The 18630-nt window shown below is 44.4% G+C and overlaps 1 protein-coding gene across 1 annotated transcript; it reads right to left on the bottom strand.

The window, feature by feature from the left end:
* Positions 1-63: 63 nt before the first annotated feature.
* Positions 64-16445, bottom strand: PTPN11 (protein tyrosine phosphatase, non-receptor type 11; the record flags this gene model as incomplete). Its single annotated transcript, XM_010142052.1, has 15 exons — positions 64-363; positions 745-846; positions 1056-1168; positions 3837-3988; positions 4288-4355; positions 4780-4934; positions 5823-5954; positions 8488-8646; positions 8773-8852; positions 9450-9546; positions 12747-12860; positions 13326-13442; positions 14649-14841; positions 15988-16182; positions 16315-16445. Coding segments are annotated over 14 exons (1776 nt in total), but the record flags the coding sequence as incomplete, so codon positions are not given.
* Positions 16446-18630: the final 2185 nt, after the last annotated feature.

Raw genomic sequence — 18630 nt, 5'->3', positions numbered from 1 at the left:
AAAAAAAAAAACCCACAACTGCTCAAAACAGTAAAAACCCCAACGGACAGCCATACTGTGAAACAGAAATACTATTTAAAAAACAAATGGATAACAGTCCAACAGTTTGCGGGACTCAAAACTGACTCTACAAAGTAGTTGTCTACGTTGTAGAAAGGATTTCCTTTTATTTGGAAAATGAGCAACTGTAAATCAGGTATCGGAGAGAAGAGAGAGAAACAATCTTTAGATGGTCTTAAGTTTTGCCTAATGTTGAAGGATTAAAACCGTAAATAAAAAGGTACCAAGCCCTCAGAGTTCACCGCTCATGTGAAGCTTCTTCCATCTCTTTCTAGACCTTTTTAGAAACCATATTCATCAGTTCTGGGAAAGGAAGGGAGAAGAAAAGAAAGAATTATTTAGGAAAAAACCCAGCAGTTATTTCTCACCCTGACATTATACAGAAGTGCTTGATTTTGACTCAAGAAAGCCTTAAACTCAACCAAAAGTCTCAAACCTGCTTTATAAACTTTGGCAGCAGCAGATGAGATGGTGCATTACCTTGGAGAAGGTCCCTGGACTAAGTGGGTGGAACACACTTGGTTACCAAATGGAAAAGGGAAAACAGGATTTCCAAGGCCTTTCAAAGCACAGGGGGAATGGGGACAAAAGGCTCTAGATTCAAAGTCCTTTCCTGTAGCTCTTCTCCTCTGTACGCTGTTTTGCGTACGATTTCTCCGGACACTCGCTCCTGAACAGACGTACCTGCCTTTGGGTGGAAGGCTCGGTACATCTTCTCATCTGAAACTCTTCTGCTGCTGCATCAGCCCCACATTTTCATATACTCTAGCGCTATCTTCTCTCATCCTGAAATGAAACAAATATTTACAGCCCGAAGAATCTAGTTTGAGAAAACAGTGTTTGTACACAATATAATTCAGCAACCATTTATTGTAAGAGCAAAGTGGAGGCACCAGTCTGGGGCAGATTCCGTGGTAACTCATTCCCACTCAAGGCCCCTGAAGATTAGTTAGTACCGTTCAGAACTTACACACTAACCACAGAAGCGAACTTACTCTGGACACGTTGGGGTTGGGGTGCAGGGTGGAAGAGGGCTCTGATCCCCACTTGTCTGGTCCGATAAAGAATATTTAATGTTTGTGTATTCGTGACCTTTCCTCTTACTCTTCTGTGAAGAAAACACAACACAAAGCCCAATTTTTTTTTAATTACAACCACTGAAGCAGTACCGAAATCACATGTGTAACTAACCACATGTGTTTTCAGCAGAAAGGTTTGTCCATGAGAGCTCGCTTCTGCAGGTAACACACACAGCATGGGTGAGACCTAAAGGCTGGCTTTAGCTGCTGGTTACAGGACATGAAAAGCTTCACTTTTCAACACGCCCCTTTCCACCACCACCTCCAGCAGAACACATCAACCTCACGAAGCAGCGCTCGTACGCAATCTTCACCTTACTTGGCAGAAGAATCCACGCGTCATGCTTTAATAGACAGTACCAGCCCGTGGGCTTCCCACTGACCTGATTTCCAGCTTGGAGATGTGGCCAAATGAGTAACAACGTTGTTTGCAAGATCTCTAATAACATATCATCTGAGCCCATTAGGTTTGATATAAAAAGAACCCAAGCTGTTTATTTGTATTCTGCAGCATATGTTCCAAGCTGCAGCCAATTGAGCTGGCATTCCTCTACAGATCCTGAAAGCTCCGGCAAGCCACGCTGCACTAGGAAAGGAAGGGCATGGGCCTTTCCTGGGGTTGGTTTTTTTTTTAGTGCTCGAACAAGTACTAAATAACAGGCCTGAATCAATCTCACAGCAGAGGTTGTCAGAGCCTCTGGCTGCCGAGTTTCCATTAAGAGCGCTCTGCAGAGCGATGGAGGTTGAAGTTTTTCCAGGATGCCCTTCCGAGACTCACTCAACCTGTGGTTTTAGTGAACTTCTCCCGGTTCATCTCCCTGACAAATCCCTTTCAAACAGACCACCAGTCCAGATTAATTACCTGGCAGCTTAACGCTAAAAAGTAAGATCCAAAAGGTTCAAGCTCTGCTGCATTCCACAGTGTTATGGTTACAAGCCCCTCACCTGCCAATCAACCGTGAAGCCCCAAACTCGGGCTTGATTTCCACACACTCCCCCCAAACCGGTGGTGAACAGCAGTTCAAGTTACAGATGTCCTGTACAGTAAAAGTAATTCACAAAGAATCAGTCAGTTCTTCTATTACTTAAGCTGACTGAAACAGATAAAACAAGCCAAGAAGTAGATATCTGGCTTCTCTTCCTTCCCTTCTTAATTCCCTGTGATTATCCTTTCTAATTCAGAATAATGGAAACACGTTACAAACTATTTTCTGGATGTAAGAGAATATTTTTCACAAGGGAAAAAACAAAACCTGAAACAAATTCACTCTGCTTTTCTCCGACACTTGTAAGATGACAGGTAATATTTAACACAGCGCTCTATGAAACCCGAAGGCTCTCAGCGTTGCAATGCAAGAGGGAACGCCAGCAGAGCGGGGCAGTTTTTCTGGAATACAAACAAAAAGCGGGTATATCTACGTGAATGGATGCAGCTATTCACAGATCTACTTCTTCAGCCCAGCTGGTCAAGCAGGACTCGCAGTCAGGGGCTAGCTGAAGTGACTACTAGATTTCTCATCAGAGCTGGCTTGCGTTACCCAGGCTGAGAAGCAGACGGGGAGCACGACCTCATATTGTTTCCTATAAAGAGGCCCTGATTGACTTCACCAGGTTTTGTTCCAACTTTCACTGTTTGTGCTGCAATTAAAGCAAACGTAGAGAAGGTTCCAGAAAGTTTCTCAAAACACAGCATTTCATTCCCAAACTATCTTACTGGGGAGAAATTCAAGTGTTCTGCATGGTATTCTACTACCCAGCCAATGTTTTCAACTCTCTCTCAACATGCTTTGGAGCATTCCTAATTCACCGTGTTTCCTTCAGGACGTCAGTTTCTACAGTCACCATAAAGCTCTGCTTTTGTCTGAGAAGGTCTTTGTTGTTGTACTCCTGTAGCTGCCACTAGCCCTAGTTATAGGTCAAGACCTTCTGAAGTGAAGCAATGTTCTATTCCCAGTTATTTTAACTTTCGTATCTGTGCCTTCTGAGCTAGGAGTAGAGGATGAAGCAACTGACTGAGGCTCATCACCGCAGCAGAAATACACTGTCCCGCTCAGTACCGAAAGTCATTCGAAACCCACTGCAACGATCAAGAGAGTAGAGACAGCTCTAAGGCGAAGCGAGGCAACAAAGCCAGGAAAAAAGTACACCTGAGGGAGTTGTTCTTCACCATCAGAGCACATGACAGCTGTCCTGGGGAGAGGAATGAAGTCTCCATCTTCTCTGCTGAACAGTGTGTCTACATCATGTAAGCAAATATAAACTACGCTCTGCCACTCTGCAGAGCAGCCAGAAGCCACGCCAGAGTGCCAAGCCCGAGCTGGCACGCTCCGTCTGTAAGCAGGGATTACATCTCACCCCTGGCACCACGCAGCTCCCACATCTGCCTCATCAGCTGTGGGTTTTACCTCCTGAGCAGCAAGGCAGCTGCAGAAGGAAAGATACTGAAATTCTGAAACAAAAAGATAAAAATCTCAGATGGCCAGAGAATGAAAGCAACAGTGAGGGAAATGTCAGTTCTTTATCACAAAACGAGGTAACCTCTGGAAAGACTGTCATCTGTTTTTCTTTCTGCACTTCATTGAGTGCAATGAAGGACTTTTTGTGCCTCAAAACGACACAGGCAGCAAGCAGGCAACTCTGCTCCCTGTTCCAACAACAACATGTTCCCAGGTAACATTTCACACTTAGGACAAGTACCTGCTCCTCTTCGATTCTGCGCTGTAGCGTTTCGATGTAGTGCTGCACTGCCATGTAAATAAATCTGTACTGAGCTTCTGTCTGCACCATTCCTGACCGCTGCGATCTCACCATCTGAATGGTCTTTGGAACATCGATGTCACAGTCCACACCTAGGAAGAATCATCGTAACGTTAAGAACAGTAAAATAAACTTTGTCTCTGGAGGAGGGACAGGCCTCATCTTCCAGCAGGACACAGCACAGCTGAATGAGCTCGCAGTGAGCAAGACATTTAACACAGAGGACCCGTCCATGACCACTAACACACAGATGGGTGGAACTGAGGCATAATGAGGAAAGCTCTCCGGGGGGAGAAAACTGCATCACCTCACACCATTCCAAGTTCCACTCGACTCTACGTGCAGCCCAGCTCAACACACACACCAAGTACAGAAGTGGGGGGGAACCTACCTTTCTCTCTGATTATGTCAATAAGAATATCAATCACAATGAAGGTTCCTGTTCGCCCGATCCCAGCACTGTACAAAGAGAAGGGGGAGAAAAAAGGTAATTGTTTTGTTCTTTCTGAACAAACACCAAGTAAGAGTCTAACATTAAGAGACGTTAGACTTCCAAATTATAGTCAAACTAAGCCAGAAGTAACTAGAGACCTCGTTAAGTTAACATGGGGGGGAGATAGAATTCAGAACAGCACTTCTGTACCTTGGCATTTATTAACCTCCTTGAGTCAGAAAAACCTACAAGGTCAGATCTAACATTCCCTTCCCTATTTAGGATAAATAAGTTTGCAAAAAGAAAGCACAAACATCTTGACAGTTCAAAGTCTGCGGAGCTCTTGGGGAAAGTGGTTGTCTTTTACGGTTTTCAGCTCTTCCCACCAAAATAACACCCCCAAAACAGGCATAGAGAGTAGGAGCAGGAAAGGCATAGTGCATACCATACCTGCAGTGGACCACAACCGGTCCGGCATCAGAAATGCTCTCCTGCTTATGGTGCACCTCCTCTAGAAAGTCTAGTACCCCACCAGGGTCACTGGGGACTCCGTGATCAGGCCAAGTTCTGAAGTGATATTGCCAGACTGTTCTCTCTGTGTTGCCCTGGAAGGAAGATGTCGACATGTGAAAATAAAATCCTTCAGATCAAAATCCACCTAAAAGCATTTATATAAAAGCATTCACATATGGCAAAGCTGAGTCAGATTGGAAGGTGGCACATCCAACCTGCTGCATGGTAGCCATGGCACCACAGCTCTTACAGGAGGGAAGAAGCCAGAGCTCCTCCTAGCCTGACAAGACAATCACATCACCTGCTTCCTCAGCTCCCTCTTTCTCATGCAGCTGTTTCCAAGAACATTGCCATGGCTTCTAAAGACAAGGATGGCAAAGTCCTGTCTGAGGGTGACTAACAGCAAGGGACCTTCATCTGTCATACCCATCACTCATACCTTACACGCTTCCTTCCCACTCAGTTCCATTCCATGGCTGTACCAACCTAACACATCCTGCTTCTTTCCTTCTTACACAACCCATTCTGCACCCTGATCCATACTGTTGCTTAACGAGGAAGTGCTACGTCCACACTTGTTCACTGTTTCCTTCTCTTAAGTGTTCTTTCTACATACTGGACCCACACACAACCATTTTCTTCTGGTGCAAGCAATCTCCGTGAAAGGAAGCAAATGCCGAGCCAGACTGAAGTGTGATTACTTAAAAGCATCGTCCCTCCTTCCTGATCGCCTCAAAGCTCTGCAGCCATGCATCTTCTGCCAAAAAGTGCTTAGGTATAAGAATCTTCAATTATCCCAAGGACAAAGCGAAAGATCTATGGAGCTAAACCTGAAGCTTCAAAGAAAGAGACAGGGCTCAATTTATTCATCTCTTAGGGCTTTTATTGATTCCAAAGAAACAGTCTACTTCCCGTTTGTTGGGGTTTTTTTCTGTGATCTGCATCCCAAAGTAAGAGGGCAGAGTTACTAACATACTTACTTGTCCAACTTTAGAAAGCTTAAGTTCTCTTAGCGTGTAGTCGTGTGCTGCACTCTCCTTAACATTCCGGACACGCATAACACCGTACTCCTTTAGGGAATATTCGTCCGGCCAGTACTTGACGCATTTACTCTGCAAGATTAAAAGGAAAAAAAAAGAGGGGTAATCAGTAAGAAGAAAGGCTGGTTCATACAGCGGTTAACAAACGCATTTCGGAAGCTTTCCTTTCTGAATGCAGACAGGACGTTACCATCGCCCACAGGACAAGCATAAAGGTAAAGAATATTTCAGCTGACAAGGTGAAGAACATTTTAGGGGGAAGTTTCTCTCCCCCATAACAAACACCGGATGATTTCAGACAAACAGATGATTTCAGGCAATTTCTCATTTTAGCAGCTTTCACGATCATCTTAGTAACTGCTTTGCCTTGACAGTTTCAAAACTCAGAGATTGAAATCCTGTTACTTGTATCTTCGCCCAGTTACGGCTTTCAAAATACTGAGAACTTCCAGTGGAATGCTGTAGCCTTACAGGCTGTTCTACAACCCAAACCCAACAGCCTGCGAAATAAATACAAGTCAAAGGTATAAGCCATTTTTAGCAGCAGTGAAGCCTGGATGCTTGCTTTTTCATCACCCAGAGCAGGACGGGCTAACACAGCTCTCTGATTCAACCACCAAAGCCACAACGAGCTGCTCCCTGTGGCAGAGGACTGAAGCCTCCTGTCTGTAGCTTTTGACATTCCGAGCTTCTGGCATGCTGCTTTTCTCTTATCTTTGGCCAGGGATTTATTCCATCCCCTGGAGGAGGGGGTCACCGACTCCCTTGATTTCGTTCCTGTGACAGTTCAGGAAAGGGCAACTCCCGAGAGCCTGCGAACCTAACACAAGTCCACACAGTATCGGGTGAGAAATCACAGTGTGTACATGGCTGCAGCTTCCAGCAACAGCAAACGCAGACAAAACACCAAGGAGTACAGAGAAACCCCTCTTATTTGCAGTTACTACTCGTATTTACGAGAAGATCTGGCAACAAGAAAGTTCCTTCTGCCAACACAAGATTCGGTAAGAGAGGATTGAACACTGGCTTTCCAGCCCACTTAGGCAACAGGCTACTTTTCTGTCCTTCTTCCCCTGCCTTCTCCAAAGAGCTAAAACGATGTTGCCTTTTGTGCATGCAATTTCAGTAGAGAATTCTGAACACAAGAGTGGATGGAACAGCAAGTGTGAACAGTAACGCACAATGTTAAAACAAGCTTTAGTCTGCTGGAGGAGATGCAGGTATTCTCGGCTCAGTGGGCCACCTCCAAAACACCACTGGTTTCATTTGGGTTCGCTCCTCCTGCGGCACATTCTAAAGCATCTTTAGAACTCTGTGCAGACCAGAGACATTTCTGAGTTCCTCGCTTCCTCAGGCAATGTGCTCTTGAGGTCAGTCCTGATGCAGAGGTTTCTCTGCTCCCTGTGGATCTGAAAGCATCTTGGCCCGAGATAAAAAAAAGCTTTTTTATCAGGACTGTTACTTGCAATTCTTGAAGAAGTAAAATAGTCATCAAGAAAAGAAAAGAAAAAAAAAATCAATGGATGCAGCACTGATTAAGTAATCAGATATTAGAGTGTTTTATAAAGCCAAAGCACAGAAAACAGGCTTAGCAAAATCTGGGAAGACTCATGGAGAAGCTGCGGAGCAGCCCAGGCCATTCAGCATGTCATGTTAAAAAAAAAAAAGAAGTATTCAAGTCAACTCTTCCAAAACAACCCCATAATTTCTTTCTTTTCTTCCAAAGAAAGATCTAAGAGGAAGGTCACTGGAAAGTGGTAGCTTCTGCCTCCTCCAGCACCTTCTCAGGAAAGGAACACAAACCGTGTCCTTTTATGAGGGGGATGAATGGGCAGAAGTTTACAAAGCCTGAAAAAGTCCGCAAGACAGAGTCTAATGGTTTCTCCAGCCACCACCAATGGCAGCTTTGATACCTAGACCAGGAGGAGAAGCCCAAAAAATCTCCGGCTATTTGTCTTCAGTACATATACACAAAGGCTTGCTCTTTGCGGCGGTGGTAAAGTACTCCTGCAATTACCAGTCACCCACAGAAAAACATTCGCCCCGCTTCCAATCCCATTTCTTTCAAAAGCGACACTCCTCCGATAAGGGAACAGCTTTCCATCCAGAAACACAGCATGGGAGTACTGGAAAAGGTGGACAACAGCATGTGGAAAAATCAGAGCAACTTAAAAAAAAAAAAAAAAGTAAGAGAAACTGTTCACCACAGGAAAAAAGACGAGAACCAAGACATTCTGAAGATAAAAATACACCACATCCAGGCAGCAGTACACAACTGCTGCCAGAATACCAGTACTCAACTATTTCCTGCTATATTCCTTCCTGCTCCATGTCATTAGCACCCAGAAACAAGGTAATAGATTTGCCAGAAGACAAGGAATAAGGCAAGATCTCTGTAACTGAAAAGTAAAATGGAGGTTCTTGGGACACACTCCAGTAGTCCAGTAAATGTGACTTGAGTAAGGTGAACCCGAGGCAACGATTTTCACATTATACAGTAGCTTTTAGGTAAGAAGCAATATCACCTACGGCCATTCTTGTCATAATAAAGCCCCACAGTTCTGCCATGACCCCTCCTGAGGCCAGACTGACCGTCTGTTTTTACCTTTCCTCTTTCGACTTCTTTTGTTGTCATAACAATAACTCGAGAATTCTCCTGGAACACCATCCTCCAAAAATCATTCACCGTATTCTGCAGGCAACCTTGAGTAGCAATGTAGCTTTTTTTTGGCTTTGAGTTGTTGCACTTGGTTTCGAACTCAGGCTGGAGAAAAAACAATTGAACAGATGGTGACAAATGGTTACAGGACTGACTGGGATTTAGGGGAGTCCGTTAAAGAGCAGACGTGGGCTGTGCCAGCCAGGCTCCTGGAGGCAGCAGTACACTTACCATAATAATATTAGCATTGATATAGTCTGAAACAGGCTCATTCGGATCACCATCGTGTAGAACAACTCTGGTATGATCAACTGGAAGAATATATATGAATGTTAAGCACTTGCATCCCACAGTTGTGAACAAACAGCTATTTTTAAATATCCCCCAGACAGGTACATTTCTTGCTGCTGCCAGAAGCCATTAAGTTACCAAACTCAGCAAATTAGTGGCTAAAATACTCAACTCTTCCTCTTTTGCATTTCTTAAAACAAGTAGCTAATTCCTAACGAGTCAGATGAAAGTAAGTGTTCCTGCCCCCAGTACACGGACAGTCAGGCACTAAGTCAAGGCGAATGGCCGCTGGATTCGCGTCACACAGTTTTGTACCATCAATAATCCTCTTAAAATTTAAGCATTCCAGTTTGCAGAGTAACAGTTTGGGGATGTGATGCTTTTAAACGAGAGCTGAAGATCAAAACAACGCTCGGGGATCAAAATATCGCTATCTACAAAGTGCCGATGTTGGAACACAAAGTGCGTGGGCTAATACTGATAGAGAAGAGGGGAAATTATCACCAATGAGAGGAAAAAGCACAGTGGTGCTTAATTAACCCCCTATTTATGAGCTAAGGAAATAAAGCATAGGAAAGCAGCAGGCTTACACTGTGATGAAAGAAATCAATACTCACAGGGTAGAATGTTTTTGTATCTGTTCTTGTTTTTGTTCTCCTGACGCTGACCTTCCTTCCGACTATAGAGCAGTTTGCATTCTTGCTGCTGTAAAGTCTAAACCAAACAGCACAAATACTTGGTTTTAGTAACAGCAGACTGGCTGTTTCACCATCCTTACAGCGATCACAAAAAGGGTTACATGTGATTAGAAACCTGAGAGTCAGGAAGAGAGAGAAGGGCACTGGGATTCTCCAGTCGGACACGGCACAGCGTTGCTTCCAAGGTACGCAAGAAACACCAGAGCACGAGGGACATGGCAAGCTATTCCCCACCTCAGATTTACACACACACATTCAAAGCTTCTTTAAACCAAGCTCGAACCACCAAGTCCTCGCGACACTGTTCTGACCGAGCGGATGCAATGGTCCCCTAAAGCTTTTAACTGCCAAACACTGCGCAAGGAAAACGTAACTGGTTACGAAGGACTACAACAAAATTTTGTCTTGTGGGAACCTGGACCAGAATGTCGATGTCTTCGTTCCAGGTTTTAATGCCCAAAGCAGCACTGGGCTGACTACAGGGAAGACTCGGGCTTTGGAAGCTGCTCCCCTGGCTGTCACTGCCCCCCTGCTCTTGCAGAGATTGCTTTTACTTTAAAGCTGGGGCAAGTCAGGCACGTTTGCTGACTTCTGTTCCAGTCTGTTATCGTTACTGCCTCACTTAGTGACCTTGGACAATTAGGCTCACCCTGAAGACAAGGAAACCAGAGAACAAAAGGAATAAGGAGAGCTGTGAGGTTTCACACTTATGAAGCAAAGATGGAACACACCCCCCCACAGAGCACTGCTCGCTGCTCCTAGCAATGGCGAAACAGCACTTTGCAGGATGCTCACCACACTGCAAGAGTCTTTCAAGCGCCATTATCACCGAGGACCTTTACACACCATTAACACTTGAGTCTCAGAAGGGAGACGCCAGGCAAAAGAACTGAAAGCCGAACTTTGCTAGTGGGTTAAAACACTGGAAACAATTGGAGTGTGTGGAAACGGTACCTTCAAACACACCTTCCCCTCACACGGTTAATTATTATTGCTTTGAGTGTCCCTGAAGAGAGATCCACGAGCAGCAACTTCTAACAGGCCCATTAAGAGATGTACAGGATGCAACAATAAATCTGAAACACAGTCCCCCCTCTCACCACGACATCCCAGCATTAAGCTCACCAAACAGCCATTTTTCAGGAGGAAAAGCATTACAAGGACTGTCAACATTTCTGTCTAGCAGTTCACAGGACGAGAGGTACATTCTTAAATACGCCTGAAGACAAGTAATTTATAACTACCATCTGGGCTGCCAAATCACAAAGAGCACAGGCAGAGATCTACGGGCAGCCTGGAGTTCGCCCCCCTGCCACCACGGCTGACAGCTACAGCTCACTGGAGGAGAATGAGAAAAGCACGGCACTAGAGCTGCGGTGAGATTGCTTCAGTTCCAAAAACACACTGGAAAAAAACGTAAGGTTTAGTGCTGAGCTCACTAACAGCAGTGAAGGGGAAAGAGAAGTGGAGTGTCTCACAGGTATATTTACTTTTCCTGTAAGACTTCTGGCTTGCAAATACTCTTCCTCAGGACAGTCACAAGACCTTGCTTCTAAGGATCCACTGAGAAATCCATTATAAGACTAACTTATTCAACAAAGTTGCAAGTTTTGGCCATTAGAGCAGAATCCTCCTGACCCTTCAGGCCCCACATCAACGTTCACGTGTTGAACTCTGCAAGAGAGCCAACTGAAAGGCTGAGGCCAGTTTACCTCCAGAGGAGGTTCACAAGCAATCGGTGAGAGGTGCTTCCAAGGGACCCATCACTCTGAGGGCAAAACAGAGTCTCAGGGCCTCAGCAGCAGCCAGAGCAGTCTCTGCTGTCTTGTTTCCCCCTCTGGGCAGGATTCTGATCACCCAGCAGTCCAGGGACAAGGACTGTCCCCCTGACACTGGGCACAGGGGAAGAGAGAGGAGAAACGTAATCCTCACGTTATGATTTCCCTGCTGCCATGACCTCACCTTCTTATATTCCATCACATTCATACTGGAATGTGTTACCTCTTTGGTAAGAGTCTTTGGCTCCTCATGGATTTCTTTTTCTCCTCCTGACAACAGCCTCACACCAGACTGGACAGGACATTCAGCTAATAGACACGTCTAATCAAAGAACAACGTGCTCCTTCAAGAACAGTTGCTTTGCAAATTCGTCACTATTCAGGAAGTTTCTCACAACAGCATCACACAGCCAAAACCAGTCTCTCTTTCCAGTCCCCTGTTGCCACCTGCTGGTGGAGTTCCAGGCTCTACTGTGCTTTTCTTAGGTGTGTGTGGTATAAACCAGTCCATTCTAAGACACTTCTGAAGTTTTTGCTCTGACCATCACATGCAGGCATTGGCTAAGTGACTGCCGGGGAGGGTCAGGGCCCAGGCTAGACACGAGGACTTTGGAATGTGTCAGATAATGCTCATACTTCATCTGCTCTACTTGAGAAATTAACAGTTGCAGCTGTATTTTCATTCAAACATAAGCAGCATCCTGAAATCATTAGAACTTTAAAGGGGAGAGCTTGCTACCACTACTGCTTCACAGTATTTTAAGATCCTCAAAAAAAGTCATCACAAAGCCACAAGCTCAAGGGCAGGAGCATATATTGACTGAGAAATCCCACTGAAGCTTCCTTAAAGCAACGGTACCCGACCTCCCAAACACAGCAATGTACAAACAGAAACATCCTCTGCACCGAGACACGCAACAGAAACCACGGTGCAACTCCCTTCACGTGCACATCTGATACAACAGCACCAGATACCCCGGCACTGGGGTGGGGGACTCAGGACTCGGGTGACCAGGAGGGACACAGGCTAAGAATCAGTCCTTTGCCTCCAGAAATGCTAATCCAGCCTACAGACCTCTTCCTGGCCTCGTGAAGAAAGAACCCAGGAATGAACCAGACCAATCATCCTGGTGGGCCAGATACGGTTGGACGTGGTGCTGCCTCCTGACGGGGAGGACATTCAGGCAAGATCATACTGGATAGGGAACGAATAGCACTGAAAAACATTATTATCTGTCAGAATGAGGAGAAGACGTAAATATTTCAGTCATTTTACTAGCAGGCACAGGAGTGGAACTGGTAAAATTTTAACCCATGCAGGGTTGGGAGCAAGAAGAGGAACCTGAAGCGACAGAGCAAGAGATGAAGAAATGTCAGGGAGGCAGGATCAAGGCTAACTTTTCAGTAGTGTATTTAATACCATAACACTTGGTAGTACCTCAAATTCTTCCCAGAAGCCCTGCTTGACTTTATCTGTAGTCTCTGCTAGCTTGCTCAGCTCTCGCACTCGGCTTTCGATCTCCGCGGCATTAATGCGGGTAGTATTCAGAGGCTACGAGAGATACAAACATTAAACAACGATACAACAAACGACAGCTGCGAGCAGACAGTAAAACCACAAAAGCCCTACACTAAGAATATTTTATATGGGCTATTCTAGGATCCAGGCATCTGGATCTCACACGATGAGGCAGAGAGGAAGCAGGCAGAGAACAATTGCTTTTAGATAAAGTTGTTCTTCAATACGTTGAGTTGTGTCGGTTTTGGGTTAGTCCTGCAATCCCTGGGACCACACCGAACCCCAGAGAACTTCCTCATGCATCACAGACAAGTGTTTATCCTTCACAGGCATAGAAAAATCACTCCCAGTTAAATGACTGACTTCATCACCTGATTTCACAAAATTTAATTCTTCGTTTTTGCGTTAGGAAAGAAAAAATGTCTCTCGCATCACCTGGAAGAGCTGCACTTCGGCTGAAGGAAACAAAGCTTAGTGGTGTCTGTGCCGTTCACTCACCTGCTTGAGCTGCAATACTGTGCCCAAAGTTTCTACCATAGGGTTCTTCTTGTAATGTTCCACCAGATCTGTCAGAGAGTCAAATTTCTCCCCTCCACCGACATCGTATTTTAGATCCTTTAAAGACAGATGCTCATCAAAATAAATGCACTTCACAGGATGTTGTCTACACTAACATCATCTTTAGGCTACGCAACACACAAGGAATTCTCTTAAAAATGAGATATAGAAAAATCTATAGAAAAACTAGTCAAACCCTTCTGCTAAAGGACGGAAGAATCTCAATAAAAAGAAATACACACTGTGGTGGACGCTACCCTTTTAGTCATTAATTAAAAATAATTTTATCTGCCTTTTCAGGAGAGCTGATTCCAATCTGAAGTGAGGTTTGGCCAGCTCAAGCAGGCTAGCTGTGATTAGAGTCCAGGAGATGGCCTTGGAAATCAATTCCAATTCCTAAAAGAGCGTCGTTGGGTCCTGAAAGCTGGTATTGACCAGCACCACCTCTACTTTAGGGAAGCAATACTGATTTATTTTCCTCAATGTCATAAACATTATCAGTAGTTAACTGCAAATCAAAGAGGTCTTCTTAAACAAAATAAAAAATCTGGTAGTTTAGCTTTTACAGTCCTGGTAGGCCGTTTTGTCCTCCAAACTATTGTTACTGCATCTCGGTGGCTTTTTAAACAATTAAGTTGTTGTCTTTCAAGATAATGGAAGAAAATTACAAAATCTGTGACTGTATATTTAATATGGCAACCCATGGGCCCCTACGAAAACATCAAAAGACTGTAATTTAATAACACTCCAGAGAAGAACTACCCTATCTTAAATCCAAGCTTCAGATCTGGAAGTGTTCCTTGGATTCAAGACTCAGCATTTTCACAGACTGTGGATCATCAACCATTTATAAACTGACAGGAGGAGCCAATCTAGGCAGACAGATCTCTGGTTTTCCCAATTAATCCTATTTTTGTCCAACTCATCCAGGATACTGCAACATGCTTAAGAAGATTCATGAACATGAAAGGCTCCATCGGCAGAGGATTTCAGACTTCTCAAGCACTCAGAAGCAAATCTGTCAGGAGGTACTTGACAGCACAGTGTATGTGACAGGACTCCGTCAGGCAAGCAGTCACAAAAACCAACACATGAACAGAACTCAGATGGTACCAAATGAGTCGATGGGATCAAACGGACCATGTGGAGCACACACAGGGAATGTCTCCAGCCCCCTGGTGAAGTGCCGATGGCCCCTCCTGTTCAGATAACCCCATGGCCCACGGAAGTAGCCCTGTTAAAGAAGCTCGTGCTTCATCATACCTGGCAGTGAATCATGACGTGTGTCACTTTAGATTTCCCGTCATTACACTCTCCTTTATCATCTCCTGTCCGGACAGAAAGGACAAAGTCCCCAGGGTGGCTTTGACTCTCACGCACAAGAAAGCTTCCATGTTTTCCTTTTTCTGTTAACAGTTTTTCAGCTTCTCTTCCAGAGAGGTGCCCATGAAACCACCTTTAAATAAAGCGAGATAGAGACAGGTACGCTGCTGGTCATTCCCGCCCCGGCTGCAACCACTGCTTCTAAACATTGATACTAAAACACTTCTACTGAATTATACACTGAACAACAGGGTCTGGGTCTACAGAGAGCCTCGCAGATTATAAAAATAAAACACCAAATATGGCTTGGAAGTGTACGTGTACACACACACGAGTGATTACAGAAACACTTCAAAGCAAGCGCTTCCTCAAGCGCTGAAATTTGCATCTCACACAAGCTTCAAACAGAGCTTTGATTTGGCTCTCTCACAACAGTCCAAATGGATTCCCTGGTGCCCACCAGAGACAAGCTCGCACTGCAGCCTTTTCCTCCGTCAAGGCATTTATTCTTCTTTTAATTCCTTCATGAGGATGCGCTTTCCTGATAAACCTGTGGGCACGTGGCATCTTTGAGACCTCACCCTTCCACCACACTAGAAGCTGGAGAGGAAAATCACATCGATCTTGTTTCTTCAAGAAACACAGCCAAGAAGGCAACAATCCTCCCCGCTGCTGTTAAATACGAGCCGTTTTGAGGAGTGAGAGAACTTGGTTTAACGTTTTTTTCATTTCTAGGAATCAACAGGTATCTACTGGCCATAGAGGTTTATTTCTGACATAGTTCCTCAGTGTAAGTCAAGTCTAAAGACTCAGATTCTCCTCATCAGCCAAGCTCCTCAAAGTAGGAGCCTGAGCAATTTGAGGATTTGCAGGTCAGTCGCTTTCTAACCACATGCCCACTGCTGGAAAAATTGCCTGAAGTTCTGTCCAGAGAGACACCTGAGAATTCCTGCGGGAATAAGGGCTTTGGGAGAACTTCTAGACTAAAACATTCTCCCAGTGAAAATGAAGGGAACTACGTCCTCGCTTTCAGTATTGTATCACACTGGGAAGAATGCTGAAGAAAAGAGGTTCTGAGGCTCAGATTGCTTTACCTTTAGGTCATGTTTATCAGGTTACTTTGCAAGGAACCTCACTGAAACCAGTGGGACCACTTTTTGTACGAGACAGCGGCCATCCTGTCATCCAGTGGAAGCTGCCTGTAGCGTTAACGGGGCTAAACACACGCATTTACTACGAAGCACATGGACACTGAGGTTTTCACCACCATTGCTCTGACCTTTCAGATGTAGGATCAGCACAGTTCAGCGGGTATTTCAACTCTATAACATCTCCGTTCTTTTCCTTGAGCTGTCCATGATGTTCCATATAATACTGGACTAACTCAGCCAGCGTAGCAAACTTCTCTCCTCCATAGAGGTCATAGTAGTCTCCTGTGTTCTGGATTTTGATGTGGGTGACAGCTCCAGTTCGTCTAATATTTGAAAGAAAGGAAAAAACCCCACATGGGTCAACTGATTTCCAAACAGCCTTATACTTAATGTCCTGTTGTCCGACGTAGATCTCTACTAATTTGGGGAGCAAGACAGAAAACGTTTAAACTCACCTTACGGAGAGTGTGAAATCTCCCGGGTTGCTTTTGCTGGGCCGTGCCAGAAAACTGCCATCCACTCCTCGGGTTAACAGTAGGTTTTCTGCCTCCACCCCAGTAATATTTGGATGAAACCATCTACAAGAGGTTAAAAATAAAGAGTGTCAATAAATAAATAGAAGCTCTTTTGGTTTTCAGAGTTGACCACGCTAGACAGAACAAGCCACCACCTTCAAAACCAGGAAGTGCTGAATTTTGTTCCTAAATTAGTCAGATTCTCTGTCTTAGCAGAAATTATAAATTACTCATTTCATATTGCATCACAATGCTATGTGCGGTAAGAGATGCTTTCCAAGTGAAAGAGCTGTACCTATACATCAGACTGCTTGGATTAAAACGATATCAAAGGTAAACAGAATCCACAAGTCACACATTTTCCTTACTCCAGGACGACGAGACACGCAAAGAAACTGAAAAACAATCGAGGAAAATTGCTTAAAAATAAACCAAAACATCAAAGTGACACTTGACAGCATTTTAAAGGTTAAAAATGTAACAAAACCTCATGCTTTAGGGCCCAGGCTGACAGAGGTCGGGAAGGAACTTCGCTTGGGGACAACCTACTTGGTTGCCCAGTCTTCTTCCTCAAGAGACGGTGGTGCTGAGCACTGCCAGGGCACTGCTCCGTCTTCTACCTACCACGGCAACTCCTCTGGTCTGCGAGCATCCCGCTTAAATACAAACACCGCGGAATCTCACACCGATACTCACCACCCACGACCAGCCTCCTGAATGCCTGATGGAGAGCCCTGCCAGAGGAGAGCTCTATATGGGCCGGATGGAAGAAGCTCGGTGTCCCCACCCGTGGCATTGCGAGACTTATTCTTAGCCTCTCAGTTAATTATCGTTGAGGAGTTTTACTGTGCTCCTGCAGGACTAAACCGCATCAGCGTGTTCTGGATGAAAGGAGTTTTTAATGAGGGATGATTTTAGAAGATCAAATTAATTCTGTAAATGGGATGCTATGCAGGGGACAGGTGAAACATCCGTATCTGCAAGAAGAACATGGGCTACTCCTCTTTGTACACAAGGTTCTTAAGCTTCTCCAAAGTCAAACAAAATGTTAAGGCAAAAGACTCTGCAACCTACCTTGTGATATGAGAGAGCTATAGCTAAAAAACCAGCACAGCGTTTCGGACTGTCCCTGAAACAGCAGTGCTTTGTGCTAAAACAGCAAAATAGGCAAGTGTGGGGCTAAATTTAGGGTTATTCCTTCAATTGTTTCAGCAGCTCCTCCTGGAATCAAAAGTTGACCTACCGAGGTCTTATCCAGCCCATTCGCTTCATAAATGGATTCTCCTGGAAACACTGTGGAGAGTTTTTGAGACTCTGGAACATCCAACCCTCCAGCGAGTCATTGGAGTGGGATTAGGATTACCCAGGTACCAGCTCCACTTCAGAAGTAAATGATTCTCCTTGGTAATCTGGCTTTTCTCCTAATTTAAGGATGTTCTGCTTGCACCACAAAACCCTGGTGAATACTATCACATCATCTGAAGAACAACAAAGATCAAACCCATGCAGCTTGGGTCATGTAAAAAAAAATTCTCAAAATACCTCCACATTATTATAGCAAATGGGAATGGATTGATAAATAATGGTACATTTACCTAACGATTACTCAAAGGTCAAGGAAAGCTCTGTTTGGATGCAGTCTCACAAAAGCATCAGTACCTGCGATGAGCTGAACCTTAAATAATTATTTCAGAACATGACAGGTCAGTCTGCAGAAGCTGCTAATGTATTTACCACACTTCCAGCCCTACAATTTTAACGTCATTAAGAGGAAAAAAATAAACAGACAGACAAAAAGTGCAGCAACATTCTGAACGGTTTATAAGCTTTTTAAAGATTCAAGAGGCACCTTGCACGTTTGTGAGTTTATATCCACAAAGGTATAAACGTGAAAAGGAGGAATTCTTGGAATCTGCCCTACAGATTTATCACATGGAGACATACCACGTGCTTTAATTAATATAATTTCTTCTGTATCTTACCCTAAGCTAAACTTTCCCTAAACCAGTGCATCTGGAAGAGACTGTACGTGAGTCGCTAAAAAAAATGTAAAACAAGACGTAAAAGAGAAAAATAACAATTTAATGAACAGAAGAGACTACAAATAACTGGTGCTTAACAGAGAGATTAAAGAGGTGACAGGTTGTTTAAAACCAAAAAATCTCCCCCCCAGATATACACAGAAAAGTGAAGAGGGCAAAAAGTAAGTGAAGAAAAGCTACATCTGGGAAACCGATGGAGTTCATTGCTCTTTAT

The sequence above is a fragment of the Buceros rhinoceros genome, unplaced genomic scaffold, assembly GCF_000710305.1.
Source record: "Buceros rhinoceros silvestris isolate BGI_N320 unplaced genomic scaffold, ASM71030v1 scaffold23248, whole genome shotgun sequence".
Taxonomy (NCBI): Eukaryota; Metazoa; Chordata; class Aves; order Bucerotiformes; family Bucerotidae; genus Buceros; species Buceros rhinoceros.
Note: the sequence above shows the minus strand (reverse complement) of the source record. Positions and strands in the feature narration are given on the sequence as shown.